The sequence below is a fragment of the Oncorhynchus nerka genome, linkage group LG23 (genome assembly GCF_034236695.1).
Source record: "Oncorhynchus nerka isolate Pitt River linkage group LG23, Oner_Uvic_2.0, whole genome shotgun sequence".
Classification (NCBI taxonomy): domain Eukaryota; kingdom Metazoa; phylum Chordata; class Actinopteri; order Salmoniformes; family Salmonidae; genus Oncorhynchus; species Oncorhynchus nerka.
This window is the reverse complement of record NC_088418.1, coordinates 37,185,351-37,204,628: the sequence shown is the minus strand read 5'-3', so window position 1 is coordinate 37,204,628 and position 19,278 is coordinate 37,185,351. Positions and strand designations below refer to the sequence as shown.

The 19,278-nt window shown below is 42.3% G+C and overlaps 1 protein-coding gene across 4 annotated transcripts in view; it reads left to right on the top strand.

Moving 5' to 3' along the window:
* The window catches only part of LOC115106780 (endothelin-converting enzyme 2-like), a 79,632-nt gene that overhangs the window by 15,020 nt on the left and 45,334 nt on the right, over positions 1-19,278 (top strand). For all 4 annotated transcript variants that reach the window (XM_029629851.2, XM_029629849.2, XM_029629852.2 and 1 more), the window contains 3 exons: positions 9,715-9,801; positions 12,057-12,201; positions 12,506-12,721. In XM_029629851.2, coding sequence (XP_029485711.1) covers positions 9,715-9,801; positions 12,057-12,201; positions 12,506-12,721 — 448 coding nt within the window. The remainder of the gene's footprint in view (positions 1-9,714; positions 9,802-12,056; positions 12,202-12,505; positions 12,722-19,278) is intronic.

The window sequence follows — 19,278 nt, the reverse complement described above, 5'->3', positions numbered from 1 at the left end:
CCTCCTAGCATTTCATTCGCTATTCTGACTGTCCATCAACTCCTGGCTGATCCATACATCACACCAACTAACAATGCATATGCCTGGAATCCTTACATCGTAACGCAGCAAGATATAGTGGTTTCAACACTATAGCACATTCAGAGATTGATTTGTAGCCAGTAATCAAAAATAATTAATACATTTTTAACAAATAGAAAGTGCTATGTGCCATAGATGGACAATATTAATATGAGATGAAAGGTGAGTTCCTAACGAGTTCAGTGATCCAAGCTAGAGCTCTGTGAGACATTCACAGCGATGAGAACAGATGTTTTGATCAAGAGGGACCTTTAGAAAATATGCACATTTTCTCTAAAGCAAAAATATATAAATATGTATTTTACAGTAATAAGGAAGGTAAAATCTTATAGTTAATCATTTAGAAAAAATATAAGTCATTTCAAGCCGTATTCATATAGTATTTCATATGTGTACTATGTTCTTGAGCTTGTGTCCTTCCTCAAAAGTGACCACCTCAGCAGTTTAACAATTTTTACCAGAAAAGTTAGATTTCCACCTTAGAGTATGCAACATTACTAGTTGTTGTTTATGGCCCTCTCATGATAAATCATTACTTTGGGGAATACGTAGATTACATTTAGTTAAATGTAAGACTTTTGTGACATCTATTGGTTACATTTCCCCAGGCAACTTGGCAAGTCACAGTGAAACACAGCTTTAGTATTTGTTTGTGTGTGCCTTTACTGTGTGTGTGCTTGAGAGTGATGCTGGTGATTATTTGTGTTTAGTGAGTTGGACCTCGCCCATGTCTCATGGCGTCTGTGTGTCTGAGCACCTACACTCGGGGAATCAGGGTCCTGTAGTAAACTGCCCCCTCCCTCCCCTTCTCTCTCTCTCTCTGTCCCTCTCTTTCCCCCCTTTCTGTCTATCCCTCTCCCTTTTCTCTTTCTTTACTTCTCCCTCTCTCCTTTTCTCTCTGTCCCCCTTTCTCTCTTTCTGTCTGTCCCTCTCTCTTTCTATACTTCTCTCTGTGTCACCCTCTCTCCTCTCTCCCATAGTCCTCCTTATCTCTCTCTCACGCAGTCCCTCAGTAATTTTATTTTGCTTAGTATTCTAGTCAGCGAGTCCTCATCTCACCCAGTCAAAGAAGGTTTTGTTTCCGTGAGAGTATGTATAACATGATAACTGTATATGTGTTTATACAACAGAATGTGTATCATCTCTATGTGTGTGTGTATGTGCATGTATGCGTGCCTGCATATGTGTGTGGGGACTGTGGTGACCTCTGTGGCGATACAGTGGTGAGATGGGGGGTTGACTGTATTTCCAGCTCTTGGGGGCAGAAGGCTGAACTGTGCCAGGGTGAACTCCACCAATGTCGCTTTCCTTCAAAAACACCCCTCAGGAAACCACTTCAAACAATCACATTCCGCACAGTGAAAGTCCCGCACCACTCCTGCAGCTCGGGAAAACCTCTCCCTTCCCTTCGCCTCCCTCAGCACGGGTACTCCCTCCCTCTCTCTCTTTTCTCTCTCTCCTCTCTCACACACACACACACACACACACACACACACACACACACACACACACACACGAACGAACGAACGAACGAACGAACGAACGAACAGGCAAGCACGCATGCAGATTCACTCTTACCCATTTATGTACATAGACACACACACACGTGCAGATATACACACAAATACGGAAATTTATACTCTCTGGATCCCGTTTAGGTATAGGTGGAAGAACACCCCATGGATTTAGCCCCAAGAAGTAGACCTGCTTGTCTCTGTGTGTGTGTACAGTACAAGTTTGGACACACCTACTCATTGCAGGGTTTTTATTTATTTTTTACTATTTTCTACATTGTAGAATAATAGTGAAGATGTCAACTATTAAATAACACATACGGAATCATGTAGTAACCAAAAAAAGTGTTAAACAAATCAAAATATTTGTAGATTCTTCAAAGTAGCCACCCTTTTCCTTGATGACAGCTTTGCACACTCCTGATCTTTTCTCTAACAGATTCATGAGGTAGTCACCTGGAATGCATTTCAATTAACAGGTGTGACTTGTTAAAAGTAAAAAAAAAAGCAATCTCAAATCAAATCACATTTTATTTGTCACATGCGCTGAATACAACATTAAACCTAGAACCCCACATAGAACCTTATAGTGAAGTGCTTACTTACAAGCCCTTAACCAACAATGCAGTTTTAAGAAAAATACAAAAAAAGTAACAAATAATTAAAGAGCAGCAGTAAAATAATAATAGCATGGCTATATACAGGGGGTACAAGTACAGAGTCAATGTGTGGGGGCACTGGTTAGTTGAGGTAATTGAGATAATATGCACATGTAGGTAGAGTTATTAAAGTGACTATGCATAGATAATAACAGAGTAGCAGCAGCGTAAGGGGGGGGGGCAAATGCAGATAGTCTGGGTAGCCATTTGATTAGATGTTCTGGAGTCTTATAGATTGGGGGTAGAAGCTGTTTAGAAGCCTCTTGGACCTAGACTTGTCGCTCCGGTACCGCTTGCTGTGCGGTAGCAGAGAGAACAGTCTATGACTAGGGTGGCTGGAGACAATTTTTAGGGCCTTCCTCTGACACCACCTGGTATAGAGGTCCTGGATGGCAGCAAGCTTGGCCCCAGTGATGTATTGGGCCGTTTGCCCTACTGTCACGATCGTTTGCATAAATGGACCAAGGTATGTAGAGTTCCACATAATTTATTAGAAAGTGAAACTTAGAAAAAAAAACAATAACGAATAAACGAACCGTGACGACAATGCAGTGCTAACAGGCAACTAAACATAAACAATATCCCATAACCCACAGGTGGAAAATGACTTAAGTATGATCCCCAATTAGAGACAATGATTACCAGCTGCCTCTAATTGGGAATCATACACAAACCCCAACATAGAAAATTAAACCTAGAACCCCACAGAAATAATAAACTAAACTAAAACCCCTAGTCACGCCCTGACCTACTCTACCATAGAAAATACAGGCTTTCTACGGTCAGGACGTGACACCTACCTTGCCATTGAAGGCCGAGCACTTGCCTTACCAGGCAGTGATGCAACCCGTCAGGATGCTCTCGTTGGTGCAGCTGTAGAACCTTCTGAGGACCCATGCCAAATCTTTTGAGTCTCCTGAGGGTGAATAGGTTTTGCCGTGCCCTCTTCACGACTGTCTTGGTGTGCTTGGACCATTTTAGTTTGTTGATGATGTGGAACTTGAAGCTCTCAACCTGTGCCACTACAGCCCGTCGATGAGAATGGGGGCATGCTCAGACCTCCTTTTCCTGTAGTCCACAATCATCTCCTTTGTCTTGATCACGTTGAGGGATAGGTTGTTGTCCTGGCACCACATGGTCAGGTCATTGAACTCCTCCCTATAGGCTGTCTCATCGTTGTCAGTGATCAGGTTCTACCACTGTTGTGTCATCGGCAAACTTAATGATGGTGTTGGAGTCGTGCCTGGTCGTGTAGTCATGAGTGATTACAGGAGGGGACAGAGCACGCACCCCTGAGGGGTTTTCTTTCCTTCTTAATATGTTTGAGACAATCTGTTGTGTTGTGACAAGGTAGGGGTGGTATACAGACGATAGCACTATTTGGTAAAAGACCAAAGAGAAACGACAGTCCATTACTTTAAGACATGAAGTTCAGTCGGTCCTGAACATTTCGAGAACTTTGAAAGTTTCTTCAAGTGCAGTCGCAAAAACCATGAAACGCTGTGATGATGAAACTGGCTCTCATGACAACCGCCACAGGAAAGGAAGACCCAGAGTTACCTCTGCTTCAGAGGATAAGTTACCAGCCCTCAGAAATTGCAGCCCAAATAAATGCTTCACAGAGTTCAAGTAACAGACAAATCTCAACATCAACTGTTCAGAGGAGACTGAGTGAATCAGGCCTTCATGGTCGAATTGCTGCAAATAAACCACCACTAAAGAACTACTAAATAATAAGAAGAGACTTGCTTGGGTCAAGAAACACGAGCAATGGACATTAGACCAGTAGAAATCTGTCCTTTTGGTCTGATGAGTCCCAATTTGAGATTTTTGGTTCCAACGCATTATCTCTGCATGTGTGGTTCCCACCGTGAAGCATAGAGGAGGTGTGATGGTGTGGAGGTGCTTTGCTGGTGACACCACTGTCAATGATTTATTTAGAATTCAAAGTACACTTAAACAGCAAGGCTATCACAGCATTCTGTAGCGATATGCCATCCATCTGGTTTGCGCTTAGTGGGATTATCAAATGTTTTTCAACAAGACAATGACCCAAAACACACTTCCAGGCTGTGTAAGAGCTATTTGACCAAGAAGGAGTGTGATGGAGTGCTGATTCAGATGACCTGGCCTCCACAATTAACCGACCTCATCCCAATTGAGATGGTTTGATTTGGACCACAGAGTGAAGGAAAAACAGTGCTCAGCATATGTGGGAACTCTTTTCAAGACTGGTGGAAAAGCATTCCAGGTGTAGTTGGTTGAGAGAATGCCAAGAGTGGGCAAAGCTGTCATCAAGTCAAAGGGTGGCCACATTGAAGAATCTAAAATATATTTTGATTTGTTTAACTTTTTTTGGTTACTACATGATTCCCTATGTGTTATTTCATAGTTATGTCTTCACTTACTATTCTACAATGTAGAAAATAGTAGAAATTAAGATAAACCCTTGAATGAGTAGGTGTCAAATTTTGACTGGTACTGAATCTGTGTGTGTGAACATTGTAACTCTAACCTCTACCATAGTAATTTGTTACACATACTCTAACCAATGGAGGCTGCTGAGGGGAGGAAGGACATTCACTCCATTCCAGACATTATTATGAGCAGTTCTCCCCTCAGCAGCTTCCACTGACTCCAATTTCAGTGCAGGCCTCTGTGTTGTTCAGCCTAACTTCACTTCACTGAGTTTCAGTTCTATGTACTGGTTACTCCTCATACACTTAAAACGTTAGTAAGTAAGCCTTGTCCGAGCCAGAATTCCCCATAGCGCATTATATACAACATTTATCTCAGGGAAATTGTCATCAAAATGTTACTGGAATAACTAAATATAATAACAATAATAGGCTTTTACAACTTTTCTTTTACAACATTTATTCTGTATATACTGTACATTCGACTAGTAAGGATCCTGCCTGGCTATCTCCTGTTTCTGCAGCGTGAGGTAGCTTGATATACAATTATCCCCCCCTGGACAGGATACTGGTCTATTATGTAGTTACTCTGCATACAGAGTTTGGGAAATGTTTAGAAACTGTTTACTTCTCATACAGAGTTCTGGGGATTGTTTCTCTGGTGCTGTCCTACTGGCACCGTTGCGTTCTAATTTCCAGTAAAGCAACCACACATGTTCAGCGTCATCCCCGTTCCTATGACCCCACCTGAACCCTCCAGCTGTTCCCGCAACAGCCTATGCAATTGGCTGCTCCACATTCATGATTCATATTATAGCCTCTGTGAAAAGACTGCTTGTCCTCCCTGGCCATACAGAGTTCGGGAAATGTTTAGAAACTGTTTACTTCTCATACAGAGTTCTGGGGATCCAGAAATAAATGATAATGGTGGTAATAATAATCACAAAACAGGATCACTTTTCACTACAAATGGCTGTGGGTATTTACTGCATTTCTTTGTTCGTGGTTACTTCCAAAATGGTACCCTACTGTATATCTTACATAGTGTTTTGACCAGACTAGAGGTCGACCGATTAATCGGCATGGCCAATTTAATTAGGGCCGATTTTCAAGTTTTCATAACAATCGGTAATCAGCATTTTTGGACGCCGATTATGGCCAATTACATTGCACTCCACGAGGAAACTATGTGGCAGGCTGACCACCTGTTATGTGAGTGCAGCAAGGAGCCAAGTTAAGTTGCTAGCTAGCATTAAATTTATCTTATAAAAAACAATCAATCTTAACATAATCACTAGTTAACTACACATGGTTGTGTGATATTACTAGTTTAACTAGCTTGTCCTGCGTTGCAAATAATCAATGCGGTGCCTGTTAATTTATCATCGAATCACAGCCTACTTCGCCAAACGGGTGATGATTTAACACACGCATTCGTGAAAAAAGCACTGTCGTCGCACCAATGTACTAACCATAAACATCAATGCCTTTCTTAAAATCAATGCCTTTCTTAAAATATACAAAAGTATAGTATTTATTTTTTTAAACCTGCATATTTAGCTAAAATAAATTAATGTTAGCAGGCAATATTAACTAGGGAAATTGTGCCACTTCTCTTGAATTCTGTGCAAGCAGAGTAAGGGTATATGCAGCAGTTTGGGCTGCTTGGCTCGTTACAAGTGTGAACTGTGTGAAGACCATTTCTTCCTAACAAAGATCGTAATTAATTTGCCAGAATTTTACATAATGATTACATAACATTTAAGGTTGTGCAATGTAACAGCAATATTTAGACTTATGGACGTCACCCGTTCGATAAAATACGGAACGGTTCCGTATTTCACTGAAAGAATAAACATTTTGTTTTCGAAATTGTAGTTTCCGGATTTGACCATGTTAATGACCTAAGGCTCATATTTCTGTGTGTTTTATTATATTATAATTAAGTCTATGATTTGATATTTGATAGAGCAGTCTGACTGCGTGGTGGTTGGCAGCAGCAGGCTCGTAAGCATTCATTCAAACCGCACTTTCCTGTGTTTGCCAGCAGCTCTTCGCAATGGTTGGAGCACAGCGCTTTGCACTTTTACTTTCAGTTCCAACACTGTGTCTTTGCATTATTTAAACCAAATTGAACATGCTTCAATATTTATTTGAGACTAAATAGATTTTATTTATGTATTATATTAAGTTAATTAAGTGTTCATTCAGTATTGTTGTAATTGTCATTATTACAAATATATAAATAAAAATCAGCCGATTTTAATCGGTATCTGCTTTTTTTGGTCCTCCAATAATCGATATCGGTGTTGACTGATTATGATTTTTCAACCCTATGGGCTCTGGTCAAAGTAGTGCACTAAATAGATAAAAGGGTGTAATTTGGTACGTAGCCTGGGTCTTATACCAAGTCACAGTTTTAAGATGTGATAACAATATACCCACTAGCTAGGGACATGAAGTGTGCTCAGTATCTATACATTTACACATTTACATTTAAGTCATTTAGCAGACGCTCTTATCCAGAGCGACTAGTATGGGGTTTTGTTTATGGACTCATAGAGGAAGTGGCTGTTGGAAGAGACCAAGGTTTACCAGGCATACATCCTTTTCCTAGCTGGGTCGTGATCAGGAGAACGCAGCGTACTGAATATTGTAGATAGAAATGCCATGAATAGAGCTCACATGATTCCTAGAAAGCTAGTCTATTTTGTGGTGATGGCTTTGGATTGGATAGGAGGAAACGAGTAGTGGGGGGGGGGGGGGGGGTGTAAAGGAGAGAGGAACATGGTCAATGGGTGTGATGTGGGCGGATGAAAGGAAGATTTTGAGAGTAGCCTATTAGAAAGGTCATACAGAGAGTACTTTGCGTGCAAGTGTGTGTGTGGGTCCGCTAGTGTGCAAGCGTGTGCCTCAAGGGATTTTCCCACGTTGTTTATATGGTTTCTTTTCAACCAGAAAATGTTGTCATGAAGACATCACGTTCCAAATTCTGCCAGCTGGAATGGTTCTTACAGGGAAGTGTTTCCAAACTGCCTTCTGAAGGGACATGTTGTGCTTATGTCAGTGTGCTCTTTCTGAGGCTTGTTGATGAGTAATGTTCTCATGGAGACAACGGCCCATTACGACCTTCCCCACTGTAGGATCTAAAAGGGTTGGAAGTTGGAACAGGTCACAGATGGAACCTAACATTTACCTTTAGAGAGAATGTTGTTATGATGATTCGGGAAGTTCATTGTTTGGAATGTCATCCCCGAGCTCGTCTTCCATACAAGCCAGTCTAGCATGAGGGCATTCTTAGAATTAGTGTCATACAGAGACTGTTATGGAGTTATCTGTGATGAGGAGAGTGCTTTTAACTGGCAGAGGTATGTGGTATGTTAAGGGCTTTGGTGAGGAGCACGCTGGTGTTTCTATGCAACGATGTTTGTATTCACAGAAGACCGTTAATGTTTAAAGGTTAAAGGTTTAAAATAATGAAGGTTAACGCAACTTAATAATTCCATGCTGAGCATTCGAAAACAAACACATTCATTAGACCAGTGCATTAGACCATTCAACACATTTAAATAAATAGAATGGCAGTAAAACAGTTATGCTATGTGTTTGAGTAGTTAGCTGAAATACACTACGGTTGTGTTTTCTACTTTGATGGCGAACTTTCTGTATGGCTACCATTCACTCCGTCATTTTCGCTCCGGCGCTGGTCCAATGAATTTGTTTCATTTCTAACACTTCTGCTTTGAATTATTATGTTGTCTTAACTTTAGTTGTTTTTAACCTCTGGGTTATGTGGGACGCTAGCGTCCCACATGGCCAAAAGCCGGTGAAAATGCAGAGCGCCAAATTCAAATAAATTACTATAAAAATCTGACTTTCATGAAATCACACATGTAAGAATCCAAATTAAAGCTACACTTGTTGTGAATCCAGCCAACATGTCAGATTTCAAAAAGGCTTTTCAGGCGAAAGCAAACGATGCTATTATCTGAGGGTAGCACCTCCGTAAACAAAGAGAGAAAGCATATTTCAACCCTGCTGGCGCAACGCAAAACACAGAAATAAAAATAAATCATGCCTTACTTTTGACGAGCTTCTTTTGTTGGCACTCCAATATGTCCCATAAACATCACAAATGGTCCTTTTGTTCGATTAATTCCTTCGATATATATCCAAAATGTCCATTTATTTGGCACGTTTGATCCAGCAAAACACCGGTTCCAACTTGCGCAACGTGACTACAAAATATCTCAAAAGTTACCTGTAAACTTTGCCAAAACATTTCAAACTACTTTTGTAATACAACTTTAGGTATTTTTTAACGTAAATAATCAAAAAATTGAGGACGGGAAGATCTGTGAAAATACTGCCCCCTGTCACCATGAAATGAACCTAACCATGCATGAGGAAGTTATTTAGATTTGCCTGTGTAACTCAAACATTACTGTAGTTATCCATTGTTAAATAAACACTGTGTGTATGTCGTGCTTGTGCGTGTGGTATGTTATAACCTGAGAAGGTTAATTAAACACAAGGATTTGGATCCATCCCCTGACGCTCCTGTATTTAGTCTGCAGCTCTGTTCTGAGTGGGGGGTGTCTGGCTCAGCTCAGGGGCCACTCATAAGGGGGCCATGTTACAAAGATGTAGTAGTCACATGATGATCATTCTACAAAGGACAGAAATGACAATCATCAAAGTTTCACAAAACGCATCAAGATCAGGACACACAAACACATACTCCTGTGTTCTGTTTTCCATCACTAAACACACACACACCTTAGTGTGTGAAGAGGGGGTAATGCAGTGTGACGGAATGGCAGGGATGAGAAACCCCAGGGGGATCTCTCTCCTTTTTCCATTCTTCTCCCTCTCTCTCATGTGTGGCCTGGTTGTTTTCTCTAATACATTCCTTCATTCCAAGTCGGTACTGCTGTGATGTCCTGTAACTTCTCTGTACTGCTTACTCTCTTTCTCTTATTTTTTTTATTTATCTTCTATTATTATTGATGCAAACTCTTTTCTTCCTTTCTTCCCATGCAGATGTCCAGCTACAAGCGCGCAACATTTGAGGAGGAGGAGGCGGCAGAAAACCCAGCCGATGGAGGCATGTCTCCGGACAGTGTGGAGGTCAGTCTGAGCTCATTGGTTGATGTGTGGGGGTCAGAGGTCAATGAAAATGGAGAGGCCACACAATGTCAGTGTGTTATTATAGGACTAGGGTGAATTCGACTTGTACGCCGATCATGGGTCAGTTTTTCATTTTATCCACTAATGGCTAAGGTACCTAGGGGAAACTTCACCCCGGAGCATTATTACACAGAATCTGGGCTTAAACTCCTGTTCTATTAGCCCAACAATGAGAAACAGAAAATACTTAATCAAAGTATGATGTTATGTGGGAAACCAAAAAAAGGAAGAACAATGGATTTGTGAACAATGGATTTGTCATGTCTGTCTCTTGCTTTCTCTTGAATTTGGTCCCTGAAATGTCATTGTAAACAGTCAGAACTAAGTGTCATCATAGATGACAAAGCCCAGTGACACATAGATGTACAGTACTGATTTTAAAGATGACATTATTGTCTGAGGAAAAGTGTGTAGAAGGTTCAGTTGATTATTACTGCAGATGAACAGTAGTAGCACATTACCTTTAGACATGTAATGTGTGCAGAGCCTGTGGTCCAGCGATATCGCTCCTGGCTAGTAACAGGGATTGCCATTGAGGGTTGCCTTATTGCCCGTAGCAATTGACCTTGAGCAGTTGAGCAAGTTGAGCCTGCTCTGTGGTTGTCCCATTGGGCAGGTAATAAAACAAGTTAAAACCAAACGGCAAAGAATTCCAATAGCCTTAAACTGACATTTCTGGTTCCTCCTCATTGTTTAAGTGAAACAATTCATAGCATTTATGGCAGTTGGGAAAGTTGAGTCTGCTCTGAGAATTGTTTTACTGATAACAACCAAAATACAAATACAATTCCAAAACATTAAGAACACGTGCTCTTTCCATGACATAGACTGACCAGGTGAATCAAGGTGAAAGCTATAATCCCTTATTTATGTCACTTGTCAAATCCTCTTCAATCAGTGTAGATAAAGGGGAGGAGACAGGTTAAAGAATGATTTTTTTAGCCTTTAGACAATTGAGACATGGATTGTGGAACCCAATATTAGGAATGTGGTCTTAATGTTTGGTATACTTAGTGTATATGGCACTTCTGGGTGTAAAATAGCTCATTTACATTTTCAGGCAAGTGATCATAATGTTCGTGCAACCAAAAAAATAGTCCTGGCTTATGCGATTAGGAGGTGTCTTTCAGACTCTAATGTCAGTCTCTGAGTCACATACTGTATGCTACCCCATTTTAAATTGACATTTTAGTAATTTAGCAGACACTCTTATCCAGAGCAGCTTACAGTTAGTGCATTCTTCTTAAGACGGCTAGGTTATCAGAACTCACGATAAGACCCAGATGCAGACAGCTAGAATCACAGATGGTTATTGACCCAAACGGGGGAAGGCAAAAGACAGGTCAAGGGCAGGCAGAGGTCCGTAATCCAGGGCAGAGTCAGTAAGGTACAGAACGGCAGGCAGGCTCGGGGTCAGGGCAGGCAGAATAGTCAGAACCGGGGAAACTAGGAAACAGAAACTTGAGAAAATGGGAAACACGCTGGTAAGACCTGACAAGACGAACTAGCAACAGAGAACACAGATATAAATGAAAGGGGATAATGGGGAAGATGGGTGACACCTGGGGGGTTGGAGACAAGCACAAAGACAGGTGAAATCGATCAGGGTGTGACATAGGTGGGACAACTACATAGCTCAGTTATAGTAAGTTAATTGTTCCTCAATAAAGTAGCTATCAGCAAAGTTAGTGTTAGTAATTTCATATTTATTTTTAATCCCCACCCGAGACCGGGGTTCAACCCCCACATCCTCCCTTACTACGTGCAAAACAATGTTATTGTTTACATTTTTTTTAAACTACACTAAATTGATACTTCATAGTAGTACCCCGTGACAGAGTGAATGCCAAATCGAGAGCTAGCCAGTGATCATGCGAAATTGGGTTCTCGGTTCCGAGATTAACCTCATAGCGGTATTTCATTCATTAGAAAGTCACTCGGAAAGAGGAATGGAGGCTTAAAATGTGTATATATATTTTTTTATATATTCAGGCAGGTGGGAAAAAACTGTAGGAAGGGTGAACACAGGAATCAAACCCCGGTCTCCAATGGGGATTTTTGTATATGTGACATGTGCAGGGAGTGTTAGAACTCCACCATGAATGGAGGCCCTCTTGGCTATGTCTGTGGTACTTGTGATGTGATGTCATCCCATCCCATCCTCTCTTCTGTCTCTGACTCATGTATTTCCACAGGTTGGCTTCCGGAAGGGCGGCATCCAGCTCCTCAGTCCCCTGGGCAGGAGGACGCAGATGGAGGTGGTGCTGGCTGGCGTGCTGCTTGCCTCTCTCCTCGCCCTGTTCGGATGTGCCGTCACACTGGGCATACGCTACAACAAAGGTGAGAGGCTTTTGGTTACACGCACACACGCATGCATGCAAATACACACTCACACATGAGCACACACACACATGTGTTACGTCTTTATAATACGGCTTATAATATGTTATGGTCTCTCTGTGTATCAACATTTCAACTGGCTGGTGTTTAGCAGTATCATGATGAATGATTATTAAGACATTATGGGGCCATACATGCTTGTGACAAAAGTCTTGTGACAATGCATTATAACAACATCATGAAGCATTATACCAGCAGGCTTTATAAAGCATTACATAATTCTGTTTTTCTACCTTGACACCAGACCCAGCGCGGAGCCTGTGTCTGACCGAGGCCTGTATTACGGTGGCCAGTAAGATCGTAGAGGCCCTGGACCGCAGCGCCGACCCCTGCCAAGACTTCTACCAGTATGCCTGCGGGGGCTGGGTCCGCAAGAACCCCCTCCCTGATGGACGCTCTCGCTGGAGCACCTTTAACAGCATCTGGGACCAGAACCAGGCTGTCCTTAAACACCTGCTGGGTGAGTTGGAACCAAACACATGCACACACATGCACAAACATACCGTATTACCATATCAAAATATGGAAGTCATCTACTGATTAGTGGTACAATTTGGTGACAGTTGAGTGTCTAAACGTGTCTGAACAGGATTGTTGTCTGAAAAGCATCGAAACAATGTTTTGTATTGATGGGGAAATGAAGGTGTTGTAATGTAAAAGATAAATGCGAACTTCATCATCTAAACATCACACAGAAAACATCCACAGCCAAACTCATTTCATAAACCAGTCAAAATAGTAGGTTGTGCTGACAAAAAACAAAATGTAAGTTAGCGACCTAACAGCTAGACTTGTTTATAATGTACCACATCTCTGGTGAGCACAAGGAAATATAATATTGTTTCGAAAAGAGGTAAGCTAACAGCAGATATGTTCTTTATTATGGCAGCCATGTTTGTTTATGTTTGACAAGTGAAAACTCCCTAATCCCAGAATGCCATTCACTATAAGATGCAAATAAACAAAGTCAAAGTTGAAGAAGGCAGCGCCCATTGCCTGAAAAATATTAACTTAGTTTGGCCACTTTTCAGCATATTGCAAATATTCGATTTACTTGTTACATTGTAGACAAGAACTGGAGCACATGACTTAACAAGTCATTTACAGTTTTTGATAAATCACAAAGCAAATAAAACGTTATCACCTCAAAGATCATCACCCCACATACAAGCCTACTGCATAGCCTAACCATAGTGCGAAAGCTAAACAGGGTTGCCAGATTTGGTGACACTATTTTAGGGGAGTTTGTGGGGGATTTCAAGTCCATGGGGGGTAGAAATGGGGGAAGGTATCGTGGGGGGATATAAGGCAGAAAATATTATTATAATAGAGGATTTATCAATAAATGGGGGCCAAACAAAGGAAAGGTTTATAAGCTAAATAAAACCCCTGGAAATGGGGACTGAGCTGTCAACCCTGAGTAACGAAAGTTACAATTTAAGTCAGTTGAGTGAATTATCCCTTCACCTCGTTTTGTTATAACATATTTGGTCTGATAAATGTTCACATGACAACCAGAATGCATTGTATGGTGTCAACAAACATAGCTAGAATTTAGCTTAGCGAACCATCAAACAGGCAAAGTGTCAACAGAGGACTAAGATCTGGCTCTGACGCTCATCGGATGTGGCAGGGCTTGCAAACCATTACAGACTATAAAGGGAAGCACAGCCGAGAGCAGCCCAGTGACACAGACCTACCAGACAAGCTAAACAGCACCTGCTGTTTTGGACGACTGTGTGATATCACACTCTGTACACAATCTGCAGCCGATGTGAGTAAGACCTTTAAACAGGTCAACATTTTACAAGGCCGCAGGGCCAGACGGATTACCAGGACGTGTACTGCGAGCATGCACTGACCAACTGGCAAGTGTCTTCACTGACATTTTCAACCTCTCCCTGTCCGAGTCTGTAATACCAACATGTTTCAAGCAGACCACCATAGTCCCTGTGCCCAAGAACACTGAGGTAACCTGTCGAAATGACTACCGACCCGTAGCTCTTACGTCTGTAGCCATGAAGAGCTTTGAAAAGCTAGTCATGGCACACATCAACACCATTATCCCAGAAACCCTAGACACACACGAATTTGCATACCGCCCTAACAGATCCACAGATCTCTATTGCACTCCACACTGCCCTTTCCCACCTGGACAAAAGGAACACCTATGTGAGAATGCTATTCATTGACTACAGCTCAGCGTTCAACACCATAGTGCCCTCAAAGCTCATCAATAAGCTACGGACCCGGGAACTAAACACCTCCCTCTGCAACTGGATCCTGGACTTCCTGACAAGGCTGCCATGCTGATGGCACATCCGCCATGCTGATCCTCAACACAGGAGCCCCTCCACATTGCATGCTCAGTTCTTTCCTCTACTCCCACGACTCCAATCATTAAGTTTGCCGATGACACAACAGTGGTAGGCCTGATCACTGACAACGACGAGACAGCCTATAGGGAGGGGTTCAGAGACCTGGCCGTGTGGTGCCAGAACAACAACCTCTCCCTCAACTACATCAAGAAAAAGGAGATGATTGTGGACTACAGGAAAATGAGGACCGAGCATGCTCCCATTCTAATCGACGGGCTGCAGTGGAGCAGGTTGAGAGCTTCAAGTTCCTTGGTGTCCACAAAACCAACAAACTAACATGGTCCAAGCACACCAAGACAGTCGTGAAGAGGGCACGACCAAACCTATTCCCCCTCAGGAAACTGAAAATATTTGGCATGGGTCCTCAGATCCTCAAAAGGTTCTACAGCTGCACCATCAAGAGCATCCTGGCTGGTTGCATCACTGCCTGGAATGGCAACTGCTCGGCAAGGCACTACAGAGGGTAGTGTGTACGGCCGAAGCTTCCTGCCATCCAGGACCTCTATACAAGGCGGTGTCAGGAAGGCCAAAGAATCCAGCCACCCTATTCATAGACTGTTCTCTCTGCTACCGCACGGCAAGCGGTACCAGAGCTTGGTTCCGTAAGTCTAGTTCCAAGAGGCTTCTAAACAGCTTCTACCCCCAAGCCATGAGACTCCTGAACATCTAATCAAATGGCTACCCAGACTATTTGTATTGCCCCCCCTCCTTTTACTCTTCTGTTACTCTCTGTTGTTATCTATGCATAGTCACTTTAAAAACTCTACATTCATGTACATATTACCTCAATTAATTTGTCAGTATCAGCAGATTAGGCCTACCCTGTAAGTTTTGTAGTATGCCTATTATTAAGGATTCTGATGATGATTCCATACATGTAATACATCATAGAATTGCATGAAATGTGTTTTATAAAAGGCATATTTTTTCCAGGATCCTCTTAAAATGTTTTCCTCTAGCGGGGGCTAAGCTGCTTCCCCTAACATGGATCTCACGCAGCGCCTCTGATGTTGTGTAGCCTATTTCATTATGTTTGTGTTTTTAGTGTTTGACTCGGACAGTAAAGTTTTAATGTCACATGCGCAAGTACAGTGAAATGTCTTTCTCAGAAGGCAACCACGCAATAATCAATAACAATGTATTACTTGAAAAAAAACATGAGAAATAAGAAATCTGAAATGCACAATAAAGTAAGTAAGCATACCATATACAGGAAATAGTCCGTTCCAATACCATACTTAAATGTGCAGGGCTACTGGAGTGATGGAAGTAGGGTAAGGGGACTAGGCAACAGAATATAAAGAAACAGCGTTGCAAGAGCTTGCATGTGAGTGGGTGTACAGGTGTGTAGAGTCAGTATAAATGTATGTGCATATTATGTGTGAGTGAGGAAATTATGGACTGAGTGTTTGTGTATGTTAGAGTGAGAGTGTGTGTGAGTGTGTAGGGCCATGTGAGAGTGCATAGAGACAGTGCAAATGTTGTAATTAAAGGTCAATAAAGATACAAGGTAATCTTGGTCCATGTAGCAATTAGCTATTTATCAGTTGTATTGCTTGGGGATAGAAGCTGTTCAAGAGCCTGTTGGTGTCAGACTTGATGCATCGGTACTCGTAGCGATTTTAGTATGTAAATGTTGATGAGGCAAACTCCCCCAATTTTTGGAGGGATTGATGCCAGCAAAATCACTAGACAAAACAACACTAAACAATACATTCATTCCACAAACGGTGCCCACAAACTGTTAGGGCCTACATAAAGCTGTCCCAACAGCAGAGCTTTCTTTTCAGCACCATGGAGTGAATCCTACTCCTGGCTATCAGCGGAGCCTTGTCTTGCAGTAAACAGTTCATTCAGCCTCATGTACTGCCTTTAAAAAAACAGCTGATATGGTTGACTTGCTTAAACAAATGTGATTTCGACTGACAATTGAGATGTACAAACTATGGCATAAGGGAATGGCGAGTGGATAAGAGGCACTCCTTCATTTCGATTTAAGACATTAATGAGAGAGAGGACGGACGTAGTCAATATATAATAATTTGTTCAGCATTTATTTAAATCTACAGCGACAGAACATTCAGAACATGGGCCGTTCTTACAGTATTCTCCCTGTACACCAAGTCAGAACCGTAGGATAATTAAAGGGGGCATATACAGCTTACTACACAAAATACACTTAGTATTACTTTCTTAGCTACAGCAGATATATCTCCCTGGCATATTACGTGATTATGCAGCAGCATTTTTGGACGCGGCGGTCCTTCTTGTGGGCAAATGTTGTCATCAAACTTTGTCATCAAAGTCTAGCATTCTCTGGATTTATGGTGCTTTCAAGACAACTGGGAACTCTGGGGGAAAAAACTATATAGAATCATGATGTTAGTGATCTTCAGGTTGCAGATCTAGAAAGAGGTCCGAGTTCCCGACTTGGAATTCCGAGTTGGATGACCGTTCAAAGTGTATTTTCCCAGTCGGAGCAAATTTTTTTCAGACTTCCCAGATGTCTTGAACTCACTGAAGTCTGAGATTTCCCAGTTCAGAGTTTCCAGTTGTTTTGAACGCGGCAGAAGTCATGCTGAATTGACTTCATTGTCCAATATATTCAACCTTTTCTGGCCCATGGTGTTGTATGTTAATGTTTAGCCTTTTAAGCTTGAAAAGAAAGAGACCCTTAAACCCAGACGTGGCCCACACACCCACTCCACTGAAGCAGGCTTGTGATTGCTTTGCAAGCTTAGTTAGCCACCGATTCCTTCCAAACCACTCATTGTTGAATTTGTGATTTCCTTGTGTAATGTTAATGGCCAATGAGCACCGATACATTTTATCTAGAATTTCTCTTCATATGACAGGATTTGCAAGTAAATTGTCGACATGATTCATGATGACGACTGCTTGTCTAGTTTGCTAGCTAAGGTTTAGAGAGTATGATGTTGACATGATCAGTCCAATCAAAGCTATGGTAGGTATAACGTGATTTCACGTTGCCAATGACCTTGAGCTTTCCTGGATGGGCACTTCTAATGTAACCATGGCAGCACCCAAGGGGCTTGAATTTTCAAGCTTTCCCCATAGATGTTGCCGTTACGTAATGACAGAACACTGATCCAATCACGGTGCAACTAGAGAACATTACCAACCCCTATGCTCTGTATTTTCCGCTGCATGCCCCACCACCACAGAAAGCACTGAGCTAGGCTGAAACACCTGCATTTTGGAGCTTCCTTACTCAAGAAAGCAAAAAAGAGACCATGTTTGTATTGTATTAACTTTAATAACTCAATATATTTTCTTTTTACATTGTTTGCAAACTAATGTGAGACACAATACCAAAATAACATACAAGACAGACAACAAAGAAACCAATTATATTTATTTATTTATATTTAGCTAAACAGATGGGGCCCAAAACAGGCCCTGAATGACAGGTCACCACTGACCGGTACTTCTTGCCGTGTGGCAGCACAGAAAATAGTGTATGGCTTGGGTGGTTGGGGTCTTTGACAATTTTCTGGGCCTTCTTTTCACACCGCCTGATATAGAGGTCCTGGATGGCAGGGAACTCGGCCCCAGTGATGTACTAGGCTGTCCGCACAACTCTCTGTAGCATAGCGCCATGCGATCCAGGGTGGTGCTATTGCCATACCAAGCAGTGATGCAGCCAGTCAATATGCTCTGTGGTACAGCTGTAGAACCTTTTCAGGATTTGAGGGACCATGACAAACTTTTTCAACCTCCTGAGGGGGAGAGGCCCTGTCGAGCCTTCTTCACGACTGTGCGTGTGTGTTTGGATCATTTTAAGTCTTTAGTGATTTGGACATAGAGGAACTTTAAGCTGTCTACCTGCTCCACTGCCACCCCGTTGATGTGGATGGGGATGTGCTCGCCCCCCGTTTCCTGTAGTCCACGATCAGCTCCTTGGTCTTGCTGATGTTGAGGGAGAAGTTGTTGCTTTGGCACCACACTGCTAGGTCACAGACCTCCCTGTAGGCTGACTCACCATTGCCGGTGATCAGGCCTACCACCGTCGTGTCGTCAGCAAACTTGATGATGATGTTGGAATCGTGCATGTCCACACAGTCGTAAACAGGGAGTACAGGAGGGGACTAAGAACACACCCCTGTGGGGCCCTTGTGTTAAGGGTCAGCATGGTGGAGGGGATGTTGCCTACCCTCACCACCTGGGGTTGACCCGTCAGGTAGTCCAGGATCCAGTTGCAGAGGGAAGTGTTCAGAGTCTTAAACTTGGAGGGGATAATGGTGTTGAACACTAAGCTGTAGTCAATGAACAGCATTCTTGCATAAGAGGAATGCCTATCTAGGTGGGTGAGGGCAGTGTGGAGAGCAATTGAGATTGCGTCATCTATGGATCTATTGGGGCGGTATGCAAATTGGAGTTGGTCTAGGGTGGTTGGGATGGTGGAGTTAATGTTTATGATTATACCAGCCACTCAAAGCACTTCAGATGATAGTGCTACAGGGCGGTAATTATTGTGGCATGAACCCTTAGAGTTCTTAGGAACAGGGATGATTGTGGTCATTTTAAAACATGTGGGTATTACAGACTGGGACAAGGAGAGGTTGAAAACCGTGAATATGCCTGCCAGCTGATCTGTTCATGCTGGACTACTGTCGGG